Here is a 22,270-nt window from a genome sequence, read left to right on the forward strand (position 1 = left end):
TGTCTGCAACACAGTCGGAGGCACAGACAGATACAGAGATCTCCATAATGGGGATAAAAGGGACACAGACAGACAGATACAGAGATCTCCATATATGGGCATAAAATGGACGCAGATAGACAGATAACTCCATATATGGGCATATATGGGCATAAAATGGACCCAGAACTATATCTGCAGTGATCTCCATATATGGACATAAAATGGACGCCGACAGACAGACAGATACAGATATCTCCATATATGGGCATAAATGGACACAGATGGTCAAAACGGGTCCTATGACAACAGTATAATGGGATTTGCATTAAAGGGCGGGGCATTCATTCCCTATTTACATAGTTCCCGAGTTGGCCAGGTCGCCGACTAGACGCCAGCTTCTAGTAGTTAAAATGGAGTTTGAAGTTACAATGGGTTTGTATAGGAATGGGCCCTCTGATAAAATTAATATCAAATATCTAAATATTGAATCAAGCGAATAAAAAACTGTCCAGGGTGTTCTCAAAGGCCTGAGTAGACGATAAAATGACCAAAAGCTTTTTTGAAAGTGGAATATCCCTTTAACCTGAACAAACAACAGTGACACCTTTTGGCCACAAATGAACATTTCACTCTAACGTTTGTCTCACGTTGCCATAACGACAGTCAACGATCTTCTGTGCAGTAGGCATACAACAATCATTTTGAAGCCGTCATGTGTCGTGAATCTATTTCCGTGGTGTACACTGATGTTTGTGCACAACTTGGAATACCAATTAATCCCTATATTCTAGAGGTTTTGCAAGAGACGAGGGACTGTGGTGGGTACGTTTCATTCAAATTACTTTTTTACAAACACGTGTTTTGATTGATTGAAGACTTTATTAGAAGTTTGCATAGGAAAAGGTACAGTTTCATGACGGTACAGTTCACTGGTACAAGGTCTACTAAAAGGACATCCATGAAAAGACTAAGCTTATTTCCACAGGAAGTGGAAGTGTCGTGGAAGTGTCGTGTTTTCAACTCAAGAAATACATAAAACAAAACTAGAAATACTGTTCCTATGAAACAGTGTGGGCTCGCATGTAACACCATGTATGGGCATAAAGATCTACCCTTTGGTTGCATCTCATCTTTTATACTGTCTTTTGTACTGTACTGCCTTTATACTGTAGAGGAGAACTTGACTGTACTGTGGAGGAGAATAGGTTACCTAATAGGTTATGTCATTTTTGAGGAGAACTTGACTGATAAAGTACATCATTTTTGAGGAGAACTTAATATATAAATAATGAAGATAACATAGTTTTCTCACTTTCAGCGAGCCCACAATAAAATAACAATATGGTTTTGAGCTTTAAAGGACAACTCCAGACTACATAACATATAGGCTAATAGGCCTATATTGAACACTCACCCCAAAACATGATTTACGAGACTGTCTGTGGCGGCTCGTGTGGGACAACCAAGGCATGGATGTGTGTGTGACAACAAGTAATAGCAGATTGAAAATAACATCTGCAAAATAGTAATTTATTATGGATCAATATAAGTAGGAAAATTAGCCGATTATGTTATTTAGTCTGCACTCTGCAGTAGCTTTTAAAATGTTATACCGGTGCTTTTTGCAGACGTGGCGTCAACTTAAAGCTGACGGGAAACGATCGTCTGAGACGAGTTCAGACGTTAAACGACGGTGATATCCGTGCCTTGTCCAGATGTCTTCAAAATATCACATGGGTGACAGGTAACATTATTCTCAATAAACAGGTATAGTCATTCACTCACTCAGATGGTTAGCCTATTGTCTACTCTAGATGTACAAGGATCCACTGTTGAATTTCTTCCACACAGGACTTGATGTCAGATACAACAACATCACAGATGACGGAGCCACACATCTGGCTGACTTATTGCAGGTAAAGTTGGTCAAAAACAACAACAAAATGTATATATTCCGGGACGATATTCTATGAATACTGGGCCTGTGGCCTATAGCCCAATTAACAAAATCCTGGTTATTTAATTTTACTCTACCACACTAACATAAAGACTTGGCCTATATCGGTATCAGTGTAAAGTGAGCGGCGCCTCTTACAGGTTAAATTCAATAAACCCCCCACGAAGCTGGGCCAATACCCAGCTTTGCGGGATTGACATACATACATACTGTAGGGATGGACGGACATATGCATACAAAATGCAAGTGTGGTTGCACTGACGCGAGTCGCCAGGAATCCACTGGGAAATGAATTACCCGTGGAATTCCCTCCGTCTCCAGGAGACAACTCTGATGACGTGTCCTGATGAAGTCTGTGCATCAGTAGAGGTTTTATTTTCTGTGCTCTGCACAGGGGGAGAATGCAGCTCTGCGTTCCCTGGACATGATGTGCAACAACATACAAAGCCGCGGAGCTGAAGTCCTTGCCAAGAGTCTGCAGGTATACAGTAGATAGGCCTATGCATACATGCATACATACATAGGCCTACATATACATTTGTTTACATGACCTGTTCCCTTTTTCTCTGTCACTGATCCCCTCTCCTCCCTCTCTCTCCCCCTCCTCTCTCTCTCTCTCTCTCTCTCTCTCTCTCTCTCTCTCTCTCTCTCTCTCTCTCTCTCTCTGTCTCTCTCTCAGCATAACCATGTGCTCCTCTCCTTGAGGATGACGGGTAATAAGATCTCCAGGGCAGCCCTTCATTTTGCCAGCATGTTGCAGACGAACAGCTCTCTGCAGGAGCTGGACCTCTCCGACTGTGACCTGGTAAAATGAATACATCACTGCTCATCATCATCATCATCACCTTTATATATACTCAGGAGTGCAATTGAGGGCAGGCCCTCATTTACAATACAACAATAATCAACCAAATATACATTTACATACAGCAATATTAAAGTGAATGAAGTTGCTTGGACTCCTCAGAGGGAAGCATGAGGTCAGTCTGTTGCTCTCCCCAGGTTGGCAGAGGGAGAGTATAGCGCCCAGGATTACATTAGACAATTGACACTGGGTGAAAAAATGGGTTACAAAAAATGTGGGATAGATATACAGTATTCAATTATTTGCTACAGCAAGATTAGTATTTAAATGGAAATGTGTATATCTATAATGTATTCTCTGTGTGTGTGTGTGTGTGTGTGTGTGTGTGTGTGTGTGTGTGTGTGTGTCTGTGTGTGTGTGTGTGTGTGTGTGTGTGTGTGTGTGTGTGTGTGTGTGTGTGTGTGTGTGTGTGTGTGTGTGTGTGCGTGCGTGCGTGTGTGCGTGTGTGTGTGTGCGTGTGTGTGTGTGTCTGTAGGACACTCAGAGTGTGATAGCAGTTGCCATTGTGTTGAACAATAACAAGAGTCTTCGCTCAGTCAATACCAGTAGACCTCTGCTCTTTAGTCACCAGGTACATGCACGCACGCACGCACACATTTATACAATGACATCATATAACAAAAACACACATTTTCAACAGTAAAGGTCCTTGCACACTGCTGCGTTTTCTTTTTGGGCCGAATATCGGAGCGAATTTCAGAGCATGAGAAAAAGAAAATCTACCTCACATTATGTCAATCACATTTGCACACTGTCGCCCATTATTTTGACTGTATTATATATTTTTGGACTAGAGTAAATTTTTTTTCCCAGTTGGGTCCCTGCTTTCTCTCTTTCTCAGCTGAGGGGTCCTTGGCCCCTCAGCTGATTTTGGATTTACAAAACGCAACCAAAAAACATAGCAGTGTGCAAAAACCTTAAGACTATTTTTTGGTGGTTATTGGTTAACTTTGTAAAAAAGAACATCATCTTTACTGTGTGTGTGCGTGTATGCGTGTGCGTGTGCGTGTGCGTGTGTGTGTGTGTGTGTGTGTGTGTGTGTGTGTGTGTGTGTGTGTGTGTGTGTGTGTGTGTCAGGAGGAGTGCACGGTGCACATGTCTGGTATGTTGGTGTTGAACCAGACTCTGACGGAGCTCCACCTGGGGAAGATGAGCATGACGGACAGCGGTGTGGAGAGGCTGTGTGAAGGCCTGAGAGTCAACCACAGCCTACGCTACCTGGACCTGCGCTGGTACAACCACACTATAACTGTTAAACTGTTAATTTACCTTGGACCTGTGCTGGTACAACCACACTATAACTGTTAAACTGTTAACTAACCTTGGACCTGTGCTGGTACAACCACACTATAACTGTTAAACTGTTAACTAACCTTGGACCTGTGCTGGTACAACCACACTATAACTGTTAAACTGTTAACTAACCTTGGACCTGTGCTGGTACAACCACACTATAACTGTTAAACTGTTAACTAACCCTGGGCCTGTGCTGGTACAACCACACTATAACTGTTAAACTGTTAACTAACCTTGGACCTGTGCTGGTACAACCACACTATAACTGTTAAACTGTTAACTAACCTTGGACATGTGCTGGTACAACCACACTATAACTGTTAAACTGTTAACTAACCTTGGACCTGTGCTGGTACAACCACACTATAACTGTTAAACTGTTAACTAACCTTGGACCTGTGCTGGTACAACCACACTATAACTGTTAAACTGTTAACTAACCTTGGGCCTGCGCTGGTACAACCACACTATAACTGTTAAACTGTTAACTAACCTTGGACCTGTGCTGGTACAACCACACTATAACTGTTAAACTGTTAACTAACCTTGGACCTGTGCTGGTACAACCACACTATAACTGTTAAACTGTTAACTAACCTTGGGCCTGCGCTGGTACAACCACACTATAACTGTTAAACTGTTAATTTACCACAGCCTGAGCCTGCACTACCTGGGACTGCACTGGTTCAACCACAGTTAAAGGGGAATTTCGGACTAGCTGTCTTAACATTTTAATCCGATGTTATGATATCCAAACATGTTAATCCGATGTTATGATATCCACAAACGTTTTTTTTTTTTTTTTTTTTTTCATCGTGAGTCCTCAGCAGCTCCGCCCGCGAGCGATGGGATTTATTGCTAAATCACTTATTTGTATCGCTCGACGTGCTGCGCGAAATGAGGGCCTCTCCAACTCCTTTTCCCCGGCTGAATCAGGGGCCCAGCACGTCCCTGGTTTGTGGTTATATTAGAGAACACTTCTAAATCGTAATTACACAGGCTAATGCTTAATGCCTAACAGAAGACAAGGTAACCATTTAATTGCTACCTTCCATTAATTCCTGGGCCCCATCTTAGCCTTACAAATATACAGTACATATAAATACTGTAAAAACCATGCCAATAAGAAAACTGCTACAACGCACCTTATCTTTCTCTTGTTCTCATCGTTCCTTGCAGTAACCGTGTGACTCGCGACGGCGCGCGATGCCTCGCAGAGGTACTGAAGCAAAACGCAGTCCTGGAAATCCTCGACCTGTCGTCCAATCGTATAGAGGACGACGGAGCTGTGTGGCTGAGCGAGGCCATCTCTTGGCCGACCTGCGGCCTGAAAGCGTGAGTACACACACGCTCACACAGACGCACACGCACGCACGCACGCACGCACGCACGCACACACGCGCACACACACACACACACACACACACACACACACACAATTACATTAGGACTTTCAGCAAATCTTCTTAAAGCAGCACTATGCAGTTTAGGGTTATTGTTGCCACGTTGGACACACATAACATGGCAGCCAATGTCTTTGACTTCATTACCCAAGAGTCTCTGCAAGCATGTCCGGCGAGGACTCGCTGTGATTGGCCAGTCGTGGCTTTGAGTGGCAGTTCTGCCTTGGCGCCTTGGCAAATGCCAGGATGAAACTCATTGTCTTCCTGGCCATGCAAGACTACTCTATCACCAGTAACAACATCCTGTCTGTCTCTCAATTTACAATTTACAATTTAGGCATTTAGCAGACGCTAAATACAAAGCGACTTACAGTAAGCAGGTAATACATCAGTATACCGTAATAAGCAAGATAATATGTCAGTACATCAACAACAATAAAACAAATGCATAGGAATATAGGGTTGTAGGGGTTACTGGAGGTACTGTATGGCCGGAGCCGTACCTTTGGCTGCTTTGAAGGTAAGCATCAGTGTTTTGTATTCAGTGTGGGTGTCAACAAAGTGGCGTTCTTCCAGGTTATTCTCTTAACATGGGAGTGGATGGGGGTCAATGCATCTGTCTCTGACTGTCTGAACGTATACCCATGCTGTGCATCACCAGTAACAACATCCTGTCTGTCTGTCTGTCTGTCTGTCTGTCTGTCTGTCTGTCTGTCTGTCTGTCTGTCTGTCTGTCTGTCTGTCTCAGGCTGTCTATCACCAGTAACAACATAGGAAGTGTAGGTCTGGTGACATTGGCTCAGGCCATGAAGGTCAGCAGCTCTCTGACTCACATCTATATCTGGGGAAACCGCCTGGAGGAGCCGGTCTGTCAGGTTATGTAACGCACACGCACGCACAATTCTGTACATTTATACCTCATAGTTACTCGAGTTGTTTCCGATATACCAGTAGACACCAATATCAGAAAAGCTGCCAATACTGCCTAAACGCTGGTATCTGCGTGTATGCTAGTCTATGCTACTCCCATATCACTACAGTAATCTATCACATGAGATTTCATCTATGTAGTTATATTTTCAGTTGATGTTCCACTACTGTTTTATATTCTTTACAATTTACATTGCTATTTTACTTGGAGCGGCACTTTAACTACCAGTAAGACGCCTAATGGCGAAAAGCGACCTGGGCGAGGTCGCGCCATGGCTTGGCCATCTGGCCAGGGATGTTACAGACACGTTCATCTTGAACATGAAGCTACACTACAGCATGTGGAAAAGGTGCAGAGAACGTAAAAGCTCAGTTTCCTGTCCTCCACAGGCCTTCAGAGAGCTCCTGGCCGGGGGCCGGCTGGCTGCAGAGCACACGGACGTGAGCGTCTACGAGGTGGACGGGAGGCTGCACCTGGCCGAGGTCTTCCATGGCCTGAGGAGACATTACTACTGGACCCCCAGCTACGGCCTGAACGGATGCCCCGCCTCCAATGCTGCCCTGGCACTCACAGTGGAGTCCCGCCGTCCACCCAATGACCCCGCCGCTGAAGATGCCAGCACGGCACGCACCTCTAAGCTTCACCACTAAGATACCCATGTACCTGTCAAACTACTTCTAAAACGTCAAAGACGTCCACAATTACAACACCAGAGGCAGCTCCACTAATCACGTTCAACCCAGATTTGGCTCAAACAAAGGGTTAAATTCATGCATCATGCATTGTCCTCTTTGCTCCAATGTCTCTCAGACCAAAACTTCTGACTTATACAAGATCAACTATTTTATTTCCATGTAATTCTTACCTGTACCTGTCCTAATGATTTTTTTTTTATGTAGGTAAGACCAAGCGCTGCCTAGGTCAACACTTGGCTGAAGATAAATATGCCATCCACACTAATAACACGGTAACAGACAGGGCCGTGCAGAGAGCACTGAGGGGGCAGGTGCTCAAACCCCAGAAAAGAGCAAATATGCGTGCACGCCGATTTTTGGGGTGGTCTTTTTGTGGGGGTACGTTCTACGTTGTGCCATTTCACACCAGAAATGTAGTACATTGGATGTCTTATGCTAATGGAGCAAGATCAATGTCCCACAAAAACTTGGCCCATGTCATTGGGCAATAAAATTAGCAACACGTGGTACATAATTACCATGTAAAAATGAAAATAATTAACATTTCTCTTTGTAGCCTATAGGCCATTATTCTAAGACTGGAATGATGGCCAATAGGCTACAGATTTTTTATTTTTTATTTTTACTTTGAAACATTTTGTAACGTTTGAGATATTTAACTTTTAAATCGTCTGAAAACTTTGTCACCTCGTTGTTCCTTCATACTTTAACCTTTAAACTCGGTTCACAATACTTTGAAATAATGTGTAGTTTTTGAAATAGGTTTCTGGAGTCAAGAGCTCTTCCGACTGAGCTACCCAGACATAAGAAAGATTGCAAATTGAAATTGCATGAATGGGATGGGTGGTTCACCCAAAATAATTAAAGGAACTTGGCTAAAATAGCTGATCTACAAGCTCACAGCACCTTGCAACGCGAGGTGTGAGCTTAAGTAGATCAACTATTTTTTATCAATGTTGCCAATGCTTGACCAGTTTTTATAGTATAATTTGTTGACTCCTTTTGTAGGTACTAAGGTCTTAAATGTCCTAAAATTGTCTCTGTCAGCAATTTTTAAGTTGGTCAATTCATTATTTAGTCTAGAAGATATTCATTTTCAGACCTACAGGTATCCAAATGATTTTGTATCTAGCCTGTCTGAAATCACATATCATTTACTATGCCAAATAACCTTAGTAGATACTAAATAGTATTTAAGAAGCACAAAAAATTCTGGCAATTATTGTAAAGTATTCAATTATTGAAAAGTATTCAATAACTGTAGTATATTAGGTGTTCACAATACTGAAACATACAGTAGTTGAAAATATTCAGTCACAACAGTCAGACAGGCCTACAGCAATTCAAACTTTTATTTCCAGCAGGTTCTTATTGCAAATAAAACATAAGCTTGTATCTATGATTCCGACAGCCCGAGACATTTTAGAGAAAAAAAACTGCTCATCTTTCTTGGTATCAAAGTGTAGATCCCACGTTTTCAGTTTCTGTATGCATTGCAGTGCTGTTTTAAGCCATGTCGTAAACAACCACACAACTGTAGACAAAAGATGTGTACTGTACCTGGCAGTTTCCAGTGGCAGTCATGTTTGTGCCACAAATATCTTAGTTAAAAAAAAAAGTTGTGAGCTTGCAGATTGGCCATTTAGGCACACTCAAAACTGTTTTGACCCCCTTCAGAATGGTGTCATTATAGACTAAATATTTTCAAAAATATCAAAAATAGCTGATCATCAAGCTTGCAACACATGAGCTTGTAGATCGACTATTATTGCTTGCAAGACAACGGCTTCCAACAACCACATCAGCGGTTTTAAGATTAAACATGACTTCCACTGAAAACTGGCAAAAACTGTCCATTTAACCAGTGTCTATATTTGGTGGGTTATATACACTTGAGTTGGCATAAAAGCGTCTCTACCATTATGGCTTTGCAGTCCAACAACATTTCTAGACTGCAGAAAGTTCATCAATTGACAACGGCAGCCCCTAGTGGTGAAGTAATCGAAGTACAGTATACAAAAACCCATTTCAAACGCCCCCATTCTAAAACACTCAGAAATAAATTAGCTCATTTCAGCTTCTAACAGGCCAGTATTTACACCAGTCAGTGCATTCAGCCACATAAACATGGCTCCTCTTACAAAAACAAAACACTCAAAAACAAAAATCAAATCTTCAATTCACAAACTGTAAATTATTTTTTGATGAAGTCCCAAGGCAGGGGAGAAAAAAAAAAGACAGATTTTAAGAGAAAATGTTAGGAAGAGGCACATTGAGGTCTAGAGAAGATGAGAACATCCTATGTATGATGTGTGCATTGTCCTTTCCTTCATCCAGGCCTCAGTGGCAGAGGGAGGGAGTGTTGCAGTGCATTTATCAGGCCGTTACCCAAACATCATCACCTTGTTTGTACCCACATTCACACACCTGAGCACACACCAGGCTTAGCTTAAGATCAAGGATGTAAACTCAATGTGAAGGTTAACTTGATTCATCAGATCTGTGGACTTGAGTGATGGAACAACAGAGACCGATTAAAAAACGGTTTACATTAAGGCGGTGTAATTGATATTTTCTGGGGGGAAAATAGAAAAAAAAGTGTGTTTAAGATAAAACTATATTCTGATAGTAATCATTAGTGTAGTGTTTGTTCAGTAACAGGAATATCCAATGAGTCTCCAGCTTTTCAGTAAACAGAAGACATTTTCTGGTGGATCACAAATTTCATGCAATCAGCGGACAGAACCCATTTATCGGCTTAAATCATGTGTTCCAGTTGTCTATTTTACAAATCCATTTTCATTCGTTTAGCATGTGTCCTTACCTAGACCCCGACCTGAAATGTGTTTTCTGTTAACAGCTAGACCCCCCCCATTACCAAATATACACTCTAGCAATGTTTATCAGAATATAGCTAGTTGACACTTATCTTAACAAAAGAATATCACTTACACAACCTTTAATGTCCTCCTGACCAAATGAAAACTATCACTGTTCGGTCTCACAATGTCACTCCCAAGGGGAAGTTGTATTTAGATGATATCAACTTGGGAGGCTGGCAGTGCAACAGTAAATAGAAAAACACATTTATTTAAATAAATCAATTCAAAAGATAGAAGTCGTCTGACTAGACTCTACAAGGCCTGATTTGTACTTAATTGGGAGCTTGTGTGGCACCGCCAAAATAGTCTACAAGCTCACAACACACAGTGGCATGCCATATATTGAGCTTGTAGATCTATTTTATGCATGACACGATGTGAAACAAAGTATAAATCAGACATAAGTCTCTCACTAAAGGCAACTTCACCTTACAATAAAATGCACTAGGAAAAAAAATCATGTAAGCTGCATCGGTTCCTGTTGCTGTCCATCCACCCCTCTTCTCCATCCCTCATTTTCTAACCCAGCCCTACCCCAAAGCAAAGCCCCATCTCTTATTATTCAAGTGAACTAATGCATTACTCTCCCTCGGGTGACCGCATCACAATCCAAAAAACAACAGAACAGAGCAATTGTTCAAACAAAAACATACGGTGTGTGTTAAGAGAAGAATAACCCCCTGGTGGGGGTCCCCATTATCACAGATGCACAGAACTCGTCACAGAGACGTGAGAGTTCTTCTCAAAGTGCTCCGAGGGTGAGCCTGGCTGCGGTTGGTTGGCACGGTTCCATTGTCTCTCAGCAGAGTGGGCGGGGTTAAAGGAAGACGGGGGTGGAGTCAGTCCGGGGCCACCCACCCTCCCTTCTCCTCCGGTACAGACGGGTGTAATAAAAGTTTAGGTGCCATCGCTCGTTGGTTGGACAGGTCGGGTGGCATTACAGGGGGGCCCGGTAGTGAGAGGAGAGGGGGCCCTGCGGGGTGCCAACTAGGGCCCCCCGCTACTCGTCAGAGCCGGCTGAGCGCTTCTGGTTCCTCTTGCGGGGAGACTGTCTGGGGGATGCTTTATCTGCACGGCACAGAAAGGTCAGAGGTTAAAAGATATACACACACATGTGCACGAGAGGACGACAAGATCACAAACCAGTGTTTCAGAAACTTTTTCTGGAACAGGGCCCACTCAGAAACATAATTGTTTTTATATTAATGTCAGTAATCAATAAAATCTTGGGATATTGTAATTAGGCCTCTAAAAATAATTGGCAAAAGACTGACGGCTTTTAACACTTAAATCAATATAGATTAATTGTGGATATTAAGAGTGGTTCACTCAATGAATTACTTATTTTCTATCAATCAAATCCTGTGAAGTATTGAATTCATGATGATGATTATTATGATTATTATTTCCAAGGCTTCGTGGGATGTGCAAATGATAGAAAATAAGTCTCGGTGAACAACTCCTTTAACCTAGACAAGACGACTCACTCATGAATTAAAGAGACATGAATCAGCCAAGAATCAGCGTTCAGAAAGGTTCCATGCCGAAGTACACACACAGCACTAAAACTAAAGATTATCGTGAAAACATTCTTACAGCTGTACTGGAGTCACTTAACAGCTATTTTGGCAATTTTTAGTATGAAAAAGTATAGGGCTTAAATAGTTATGAATTATTACTGAAAAGGAAATAACAGTGTCAAGCTTGTTAATGTTATCATTTAGTGAAAACTAGTCTTGCGTGGTCGTCATACAGTCTGCAGCATGGAAGCGCTGATCATAAGTAAAATATAAAGTTCCATTTCGTCTTTACAGCCACGCATATATAGTTTTCTGCTTAACAGAAATGGAAATACAGAAATGGAAATAAAGAATTTCAATGTACAGATATTTTTAAATATATTTTCAGGAACGGAAATGCCAGCTTCCGTTACTCCGATTTCATGAGGTTTAGTTCCAGACTCTATATAGCATTCAGAGATTGTGGAATAGTTCTCTGGCTACGCGAGACTAAGTGTAAACCAACAGCAGAAGTGAATAATAGCACAATATGACAGCCCACAATTATAGAGAAGAGACTCCATCACAGCACCACTACAACACACACACACGGCACACACACAAAACCTCACCTCGACGACTCTGCACTGAAGACGCAAAGAAAACACAGGAAGCCAAGAGGGAGAGAAAAGAGAGAAGTAAATAGTGAGCCCCATGCAGAGGAATGTAATGGGTGAACGTCGATTCACACAACCAGAGATCCAGCAAAACCACAGATTCAGAACTACTAAAGAGGTTTCAGAAACAGGTTCAGAACCAGAGAATCAGAACCGACACAGAGGGAAAGCAGCAGTCAGAAGAATGGAATAGTAGTGAATAAGATATACACAATTGATCCATTGTCAAATGCATTTGATTTCTCAATATTGACCGACTTTATCGTGGTTTATAATTTTCTCTTTTCTGATATGATGGAAGAGGAATACATTGTATGCAAAAACACATTGGATTCAAATAAAATACAAATACCTGTCTCAAGACAAACCTGAAGTCTCTTACACCTGTGCTCAAGAATTGTTTAAAGTTAAATGTGCAGTTTTTTGCCCTCCTGTGAGTGCTGGAGATTTGTTTTAACCATGCCCCTAACATGGTTTAAGAATTCAGAGCCGTGTCGTGTGCTCAGTGCCAAGCTGTTCTCTTTATCCTCATATGGAATTAGCCAGTAGCTATGCCCCTCCCGAAAAAGCTTTTGTCCAATGCTAGCTTAGCAACCGGCAGCTTGCCAAGGCTGTTGCCAAGGCAAACCTTGACAAGCAGGAAGTTATTCTAAGCTAGCATTGGATAACAGCTTTTTGGGAGAGGCATAGCTACTGGCTAATTAGGAGCAATTTGGCAGCCTCCATTTGCAAGTTGTTTGGTTATTTCTGCATTTTTGTCTGCTTAAAGGGAAGGGTGGGGCTACCAAAATGGCAACATAGCATCATATATTATTCTCTCGCCACATCTTTCTTGTAGCGAATGACTGAGTTAATACTGCCGTAAAAGTATAATCTAAATTCAATAAGTGAAACATTTGATAGTAAAGTGAAACACTTGGTAGTTACAGTAGAGGCTGAGACACGTGAGAGAAAGTGAGAGAAAGTTTAAGAACAAATGCAACACTTGTGTGCGAAGGCAGCATCCACAAATGCATGCACACGTGTGGCCTGCAGGAAGTCAAAATGTTCCCTATCAGGCCCATGACCTAAAATTAGTTTAACACCCATTATCTATAGTATCGATCCATCTATATACAGTAATACGTTTAAGTGTCTCCAATAACATTAGCAGCCAAGTGTCCAGGTACAGAAAACAATATATTGTAGATGTGAGTAGAATACATACTGATCTGGTTAAGTGTCTCCTGGGGGATCCAGCTCATGTCTACGTCGCTGTGGCTGGAGGTTCCCATCTCCACCTTGGCAGCTGGACGCCTCCTCTGTGTACAACAAACAACACTTGTTTAACTTTAACTCATTTCAAACAAGTGCATTTACCTGGGCCTGAAGGGCTGTAAATAACGTTCATTTATTTTCATAGTTGATCCATCTGTAGATTACATTCCTTCGCTTGACCCTCATTTTATGAATAATAAATTACTAAATAAATCACCCATTACCCAAACCCAAAATGTTTACCCACCCTACGATTCCCATTTTGGGATGAACAGTTAAGCAAAAAAAATAGCCCATCTACACACTCACAATGCGTTGCACCGAGATTATAGATCCCTTATTTCGGCAAGGATATTTTGTGTAGAGCGGAAATAGGAGGGGGCATAGCATAGATAGAGCCCTCAAATGTGTGTAGTGATTAAGTGATTGTGGTCAATGTTCTGGTCAACATTTGGACAATAAAGTTGTCTACCTTTCTGGATTCCAGCAGCTGATGAAGACCTACGACCACCAACAGGCTCAGTCCAGAGAGGAAGACGTACATGAAGATGCTGCAGGAAGAGGAGAAACATCTCAATACATCTACAGTACAAGATACTAGTGGAGAACTAGAAACATCTCAAAACATCTACAGTACAAGATACTAGTGTAGAACTAGAAACATTTCAATACATCTACATTACAAGATAATAGTGGAGAAATATCTCAATCTACCACACAGCTAGAGGTGGGTCGGTATCGACATTTTGTTATCACGGTTATCGTCTTCCCATTACCGACGGTATTGCGGTATTTACCGCACCCCCGTATCTATCTATTAATTAAGGTTCGGCGACAAGCCAAAATATTCCTATCATCTGCCCAAAATTCGCAGCTCCACAGCCCGACATCCCCGTACAGCACAGCGGGTCTGGCTTCAAAAGGAGCAGATCTACAAGCTCTCAACACGTCGCATCCACGACGCATTCTGAGATTGTAGATCTGTGCAGTGTCGGGTTACTATAGTAACGGTACAGTCAGTGACATGGTGGAAAAAGTACAAGATTTTCAGTCGACAATCCCATCCTCAGTCGGTTTAAGTCCTCGCGCTCCGCCCGTATGAACAAAAAAGAAACTGACACTAGGTATGTATAAACATACTTGTGTCGTGTGGATAATGGAGAAAGTTTTACGCTGCTGCCTGCTATGAGGCTGCTGCTCCAGTCAGTGTCCAGTGAGGATTTCTCGGTCTCCGTGTGACGGCCAAACCTAGCGCTAGTTTCTTTTCAGATGAAAATTAAACTGACGGCCGATTAAGCTTCCAAACATGTGGTACGTGGCCCAGAGCAGAGTGGCATGGAGCGCATGCGGTCCTTGCTTCTCCCCCGTTTTAAAACTTGCTCGTTCTCAATAAAAAAATAACTCTTTATTGTCTTTTTTGACCGCGGTCGGTACGGCAGTACGTCGGTTACCGTATCCAGACATAAACACAGCATATCATTGCTGTGAGGCAGAAACCTTCTATCTCCATATTCAACTTAAATTTGCCCTCTACAAGCTTACAATGTGTTATGAGCTTCTAGTTTGGCTATTTTTGCTAATATTCATTCATCATCATTATTGCTGACTTACGTCTCTCCGTCCAAACCGTCCTCCCTCTCTGTGACGGTTACTGTCTGGTTAAACACAGCATCCTGGAACACGTTACCCTACACACACACACACACACAAACAAACACACACACACACACTTTTAACAACTTAACCATTCCATACTGGACAGCTGAGGTGGCCCTCTACTTGGTCCAAATCTCAGAAGTGCTGCACCTGTGCTGTAACAAGGTTTCTTTTTGAGCGATGCCTTGATAGTCTGACATCAAGGATAAAAGCGATCAACTAATCTTTATAAAGTACATCTGATTGGTGTCCGTTTGGATTCAAATAACTTCATGAATCGTTAACATTATTTTGTAAACTGCACATATTAGAAATCTTCACATGACATGTCACTAATGTTCAATGAATCAATCCCCCCTAGGGAAGAGACACACATCCATTCAGCGGTAACATTACACTCTTAACCAGAACAATAATACAACGGTCCTGTGTGTTTATACCTTAACATTGAGTCTGGGTGTGAAAGCCTATTGAAAAACTAGGCTGGGTGTGGCAGTAGTTCATCTATTGAAAATCTAGGACTAATATATCGCACAGGTTTGCAGTGGCAGTCTTTACCTTAATGGGCAGACAAGATAAAAGTTGTTTTTCCATTGGATTCTTGCTAGGAAAGCCTTCAGAGAAAACCTACTGAATTTTAAAAATGTATGTTTTGGTCTAAAAACACCCACAGTTACAGAACTGCAGTCAACTACAACTCTCCTACAAAGTGGAAACATTAATGAACAATGAAAGAGCTATGAACACCACGCCTATCTCCTCTTTGTTGTAGTGGGTAGTCAGTACTAGTCAAAGCTGAACTCATGAACTTCAGATTATTCTCCTGTATTAGGCCATGCGTTTCCATTTTAATGAAGGCTTACTGTATATGTGCCTATGTTGTGGTTTTATGTATACGTTACAAAACAATTGCAATGTCATATTTCTATCTTAATTTCGACATCAGTCCTACTTACATTGCCGTCCTTGTAGTTGAGGTTGATCACCAGACCAAAGGGCCGTCCTCCCATTGGCTCTGCTGGGATGAAGGAGTACTCGAAGGTGGCCTGCCTGCTTGGAGGAACCACGATCCCCAGTTGCAGGGCCGTGAAGTTCTGGATGTAGAACTGGAAGTCCTGAACACAAACACAAGGCCACAGATGAGAGGGCCGAACATTCAAAACGGGCACAGGTAGAGAGAGAAAGAGAGACTGGGGACACCCTATCCGGCCAACTACTGGTTCAAAAGATTTTTAATAAATGTGTAACAAGATTGAAATATTTTTTTCAAGGCATGCACACACTGATGGTGCCGTTTTCATGCAATTAATTTGCCTGAAAAGTCTTGTTTAACCAAAAGCGTACTATATGAATAGCTGATGCGCAAGAGTCGCAGACACATTTTCTGATGTTTTAATCAACAAGCTCCCTGTGTGTAAAGACATTCTAAAAATGTATAAGAATAATCAAGTGCGCTTTTCGAAGAAAAAAATAAGTAGATGTGACGGTACCTGAGGGTAACGGAACGACGCGTCCAGAGACTCAACCACAAAGTTCTCTGATCCCTTGTTGGTGAAACCCATCAGGAACTTCACAACTTCGTTGGCAGGGAAGTCTGCAAACACACAAACAAAAAGATATCCGAGTGACTCTCATGACTAGGAGTGTGTGTGTGTGTGTGTGTGTGTGTGTGTGTGTGTGTGTGTGTGTGTGTGTGCGCGGGTGTGCGTGTGGGCCTGTGCGTGGTATTACCATCTCCTTTGATAAACAAGATGATGGTCTCAGCGTTGGGGGAGGCCTTCATTTCGCCAGTTAAAGCCTCCTCCTCTTCTTCCTCTTTTTCTTCCGTCTAGAAACACGTACACAAACATTACCTATCTGGTACAGCCGCTAATCAATTAGTGAAGGCCCAGGGGAGGAATTTCATGGAGGACATGGTCACCTTGCCCTTTGTCAAGAAATGTTATACCCAGTAGCATCAAGGGCTTGATGCCCCGCCTACAATACCCCCATTTCACAGTTGTCTTCTCTGCCAATGCCGTTTTTGAAGAACACATAAGAAATTGACGTTTGTGCCGACAGGTTTGTGTATATACCATGAACCAAGGCAGACATTTCATGGAGGCCAAGGCCTCAGTTTGGCCTATTTTGTGACCTCATCTTTTTTTATTTTGAATGATTAATCCTTAACCACATGAACCCAATCATCCCTGTTCTGTCATAACAGATGAATATTCAGTATAAAAAGACCACAGTCTATGAACATTTTTAGCTTGTAGATATAAGCCCACATCATGTCACATTGTGAGCATGGCAGGTCGGCTATTTTCTGCAAACAGATTTGGCGTACAGAGAAAAGGAACCACTCTTTTCACTGACATCAGTCAACTGCTCTCCCCTCTCACCATTTCCGTATTCTCGTCATCTTCTACTTCGGCCTCGTCGTCCTCATCCTCAGACGTCACGTCGTCCAGCACGTCTTCCTCCACGGCCTCAGCCTCCTCATCCTCGGTGGGGTCCTGAGCAGAAACCGCAGGCCCTACAGGACAGGACCAGCCCACATGTTCAGAGTAACAGTGAGGAGCGAGAAAGAGGACACCACACTAACCAGCACATTCAGAACACATTCATCTATAGAGCATTGTTTAGATTGGTCCCTTATTACCCTTAAAGCCAGGAAAGCATCTGTGTCATTATACAATTGGGCGCTATTGTGTGTGTGTGTGTGTGTGTGTGTGTGTGTGTGTGTGTGTGTGTGTGTGTGTGTGTTTTGTGAATGTTTTTCAAAAAGAAAAAACAGGACAGTGGTTTAGAACAGTAGTTCTCAAAAATAGCAGATAACATTACACAAGCTTGCAGCTTTGTGCCATGCTGCGAACTTGTACATCTGCTATTTTTGAAGGTGTTTGAAAAACATTGAATAATGTTGAATCTTCAACAATCTTCTCTTCTGGGGCACTTATTTTGAAGGTGCTTGGGCTCCTTGGCACAGAAACGTTTGAGAACTACTGATTTTAGAAGGCATTTATCCACCTCTTTCCACAGGAATTTACTGGAGAATTTTTTGCACCACACTTCCGGTTAACAGCAGACATACAAGCTCACGTCGCGTCGCAGATGCAACCGTTGTGAGCTTGTAGATCACACTCGGCTGCGGCGCCGGAAGCTCCATTTAACATCTGCGCAATGCACGATGGGATGTTGGAAAGTTGTGGATAGAAACGGGCACAGGACTTAGCCTCGGAAACCCAGGCTTATTGCACAGGACTTAAAGGTGTATTCAGTGATAAGTGGCCGGGGGTCATCTTGTCCCTTACTGGCCTTACATCGTGGAAATGCTTCGTTTTTTATCGATTTTTTACACCATTATAACGTTCTCATTTTGATTATTAGAATATCGGTAGGCCTACGTCTCCAGCTTCAGGATATGTATGATACTGATTTACTACGAGACTGTGGCATTTTATGAGTTCAGTAGTTTATCTAGGTATTTAGCAGACGTTCTTAATTCAGAGCGACTGTGGTTCTCAAAACTTTTATTTTGATCATCATAACTAAAATCATAACATAACTACAGCCATACTCTACCCTGATTGGTCGAGGACTGGCTGGCCACCTCTGAAAACCAAATCTAGCTACGCTCGTAACACAGACCATGGTGGAAGTCCTTATGGTCAGCAAACATTCTAGTGAGGAGAATGAATGGAAAATGTACCAATTATATTTTTATTTGAATGAAATACAATCACTGAATATACCTTTAATATAACAAAGTGCAATTAATTGAATGGGGACATCACATTTTAGTGCTTTGCGTATGTACTGTATGCAGGATTCTCCATAATTTAGACTGGATGGAACTCTCCCTTCCGATGCACTTAAATGTAGATGTACAAGTGGAGGAGAGGACCAACTATAGAGCACCTCTAAATGTAGGTCAAATGCATGTAGTCTCCTTGCCTTCTTGCAGTTAAGAGGTGCGGTGCCTTAAGGTTTTACCTATGTACATACTGGAGAGATTAACTAACGAGCAACGCCAAAAATCACAGCTAACAACACAGAAGTATGCCCAGATTTAAACAACCGCTCACTCTAAACAAGGCCATACCGCAACTACGGTATGCAACTCCTTGCAACATGCAACTCACAACCATTATCCCCAATGGCAGTTGAAAGGAGTTGCGTTGGTGTGACATGGCCTTAAAACTGTTGCATTAACTACAATCACATTATAATATGGTTGTTTTGAAGTTCAATCGTTTGTACTAACACAGCAGTGGTTAGGTGTTAATTCTCACTGTGGATAGTCAGGCCAGATGCAATTGCAAATTGTAGAAAACCTGCCCTGCAAATTACACTGACACATGAACCACTCTATGACAGCTAGTGGTTGTTTATAAATATATTGAACATGCAATCCGTAAATGTCAAGTCCTGAATATCAACTTTTACAGAGATTGATTTGGTGCATTAGTATTACTACCTCACTTCACGTTCACACTGTTGCACAATAAAAAATATTGAATCGTTCCATAGTTTTTAATTTGGAATTATTCTAATTGTGAATCGGTACATTATTCTAATTGAACGTGCATTTGGTTAAAAGACTATTACATTGAAACAAAAGTCTGATAAAAGCTATTAAGCTGTATATATCATGAGATGCTAACGGCTAGCTCCTTGCTAACACAGAGTGAGTAATTAAGGACACGTCAGTGCAACAACACAACAGACTACAGCAAAGAGTCGCTTTCATCAAACATACAAATGTAACACATCTTCTTATAATTTATACATTGTTTTTATATAAAGCATCATAACAGTCTTTCAAAATAAACCAACATTAGCAGCTTGTTAGTTAGGCACATGTCAAATGCGAACAGAGAAATGGCCTTATCCTCATATTTTACACCGAAAAAGACGACCTATCGAAATGCGTGACTCTAGGGGGCGAACGCCGTGGTCGAACACCGACCGCAGCGACCGGAGGCACGTGTTTAGATAGGTCGCCGGTAGCGTTGTAACACCGACTCCGGCGGCTAGCTAGTGGAGGAACGCTTCCTGCCTGACACTGTGTGTATCGACATTTATTATTGCAGTAAAAATACTTATAATGGTCATACCGTTGATGAGAATGCTGGCGGGGAACGCCAGTAACACCAGCAGCAGTAGTTTAGGCACAAATGTCATCATTTTGCAGGTTTAAAATCAGTGCGCGTGCATTCAGTTGTCGGTCAGGGCGCCGCTGAGGTGCGTGCTGCTGCTGCTACTAGTTTCCGTCCGTTTCTCTTTTACTTTCGCACATGCGCAGAAGACCAACACAAATCGGAACCGTTAGGACAGTTCGCGCTGTGATTGGCTACTCATAATAATGTACAACTTCACCAACCAAAGAGGTTCTGTTCCACAGTCCACACACCAAATCAACCAATGATAATAATAATCCTCTTGGATTTCTCCTGGATTTGGAATCAAACCAAATTCAGAGTGGTGCCACCGAGGGGTCAGAAAATGATCTAGTCACGTGACCCATGTTTTAGCTCGAGAGCAATCTGGCTAGCCATCGTCAAGGAAAAGTTCGGTCGCCCTTTTCCCTTTGCAGCAATGCGGAAGTCTGTAATCGAGAGACTAGCTCGAGAGTGACAAGCGGGCGATTTAAACAACATTGGTTCCAATAGTAGCGTCGCGAATATCGGCATTTTTAGGTAAATATACAACATGACAACTGTTTAAAAGTATTTTACAGTGATAACTAAAGTTTCTGTAATATTTACTTTATACTATTGCCAAAAAACGATGTAAAATAATGTGGTTTAAGATCATTAAAGTCGGGCTGTTGCCCTGTCACTGGCTAATCACTGCGTCACTCCGTTATCGTCTGCTTCAGTCATCAAACACGCACAATTCAACAACACAGGAAAATACATACAACTGTTTAAAGGGTTTCTGGGGGAGGACCCCCGGATGGTCTAGGAGGACCCCTAGCCAGAACTCCAAGAGATTTTAGGAAAATCTCCGGGATTCTGAAATCCACCTGTTTCCGCGAGAATTTACTGTAGCATTATTTGCAGGACACTTCCGGTTAACAGCAGACATAAGCTCACGTTGCGTCGCAGATGCAACCGTTGTGAGCTTGTAGATCACACTCGACTCCGGCGCCGGAAGCTGCCTGCACATTCTGCGCAATGCACAATGGGATGTTGGAAAGTTGTGGATAGACCATAGAGTTATAATAAGAATAGAGAGGACACCAGATATCCCCGCACGTCCACTTGCATTGAGTTGCTCACCCAGCGCATGAGGCGTTTTCACCCCTCCTTCCGTGTAGTAAAACCGTGACGTAGTGGGGCCTTTGTGACGCGACGCATTTTGCGTCATAGTTTGTGTTCATGGACGCGCATTCATGAACGAGCACTTCCGGTATGAACGCGCGTCAATACAAAGAAGCCTAGACGCGCGTTCATGTTTCTGGCCCCAACTGCAGTACCTCGAAACGGCCACCATGTCCATTTGGTTTCAGGGCGCCCCCAGGGTTCTGGGGGCTTGGAATAGACCTTATTCACACCGCGGCCATCTTGGATCACATGACTTCCTGGGAGCAGCCTGCATCACAAACCATTGTGAACAATGGAGCGATGGTCCCAAAATATGTCGATGTACCACTTCTATTTAATCCTTTTGGGGATGTTGATGTTGTCATCTGCCCATTTGTCGATTTGGTCAAAAGAAAATGGTTGAATAGAACTCATATTTTGGGACCATCGCTCCATTGTTCACAATGGTTTGTAATGCAGGCTGCTATACCAGGAAGTCATGTGATCCAAGATGGCCACGGTGTGAATAAGGTCTATGTTGTCAACTTGTCAGCCCGAGCTTTAGCCTAATAATGAAACAGGTTATCTGGCATCAACTGCGGAACTGAAAACAGCATGTGTGTGTTTTGTTTTCAGGAAATGCGTGTGTTAATTTCATGCAGGACAGGAGTGACTGAGGAGGTTGTCATCACAAACTGGTCTGGGACTCGGTGAGAGAGAGAGATGCCGACCAACAGGTTAAAAGGTGAGAAGGAGGACCCCAATGGAAACAAGCCATAGTGCACACTAGTTGGAAGAAAGATTGTTATTGCCGCGAAAAGATTAATATGACATGATGAGTAAGGAGCAGAAGGTAGCCTAATCTAGGAAGTCAATT

At 42.5% G+C, this 22,270-nt stretch overlaps 2 protein-coding genes across 3 annotated transcripts; one reads left to right on the forward strand and one right to left on the reverse strand.

Moving 5' to 3' along the window:
* Positions 1–1,796: 1,796 nt before the first annotated feature.
* On the forward strand, positions 1,797–7,084 carry lrrc34 (leucine rich repeat containing 34; the record flags this gene model as incomplete). Its single annotated transcript, XM_080751801.1, has 8 exons — positions 1,797–1,898; positions 2,334–2,420; positions 2,619–2,744; positions 3,280–3,375; positions 3,882–4,036; positions 5,280–5,435; positions 6,252–6,378; positions 6,824–7,084. The coding sequence occupies 8 exons, from the start codon at positions 1,797–1,799 to the stop codon at positions 7,082–7,084; spliced, it is 1,110 nt and encodes a 369-aa protein (XP_080607927.1).
* Positions 7,085–8,463: 1,379 nt separating this feature from the next.
* Positions 8,464–20,351, reverse strand: ssr1 (signal sequence receptor, alpha). Of its 2 annotated transcripts, XM_080752177.1 has the most exons (10): positions 20,203–20,351; positions 17,485–17,618; positions 16,832–16,928; positions 16,591–16,694; positions 16,057–16,215; positions 15,056–15,132; positions 13,917–13,995; positions 13,395–13,488; positions 12,143–12,157; positions 8,464–11,079 (listed from the first exon to the last, which is right to left on the reverse strand). In XM_080752177.1, the coding sequence occupies exons 1-10, from the start codon at positions 20,270–20,272 to the stop codon at positions 11,012–11,014; spliced, it is 897 nt and encodes a 298-aa protein (XP_080608303.1). In that variant the 5' UTR covers positions 20,273–20,351; the 3' UTR covers positions 8,464–11,011. The 2 variants fall into 2 exon arrangements, with proteins under 2 accessions (XP_080608303.1, XP_080608304.1); XM_080752178.1 differs by lacking the exon at positions 12,143–12,157.
* Between the last annotated feature and the right edge of the window lie 1,919 nt (positions 20,352–22,270).

The sequence above is a fragment of the Nannobrachium achirus genome (assembly GCF_963921795.1).
Source record: "Nannobrachium achirus genome assembly, chromosome: 21".
In the NCBI taxonomy this organism is placed as follows: Eukaryota; Metazoa; Chordata; class Actinopteri; order Myctophiformes; family Myctophidae; genus Nannobrachium; species Nannobrachium achirus.

Bases quoted from the DNA above. Each gene is read 5' to 3' on its own strand.
- ssr1 (XM_080752177.1), bottom strand. From the start codon at position 20,272: ATGATGACATTTGTGCCTAAACTACTGCTGCTGGTGTTACTGGCGTTC. The intron at 16,216-16,590 runs GTACCGTCACAT...GTTTGTGTTCAG, and splicing joins CGTCGTTCCGTTACCCTCAG to GACTTCCAGTTCTACATCCA. The intron at 13,996-15,055 runs GTAAGTCAGCAA...CTCTTCCTGCAG, and splicing joins GACGGTTTGGACGGAGAGAC to CATCTTCATGTACGTCTTCC.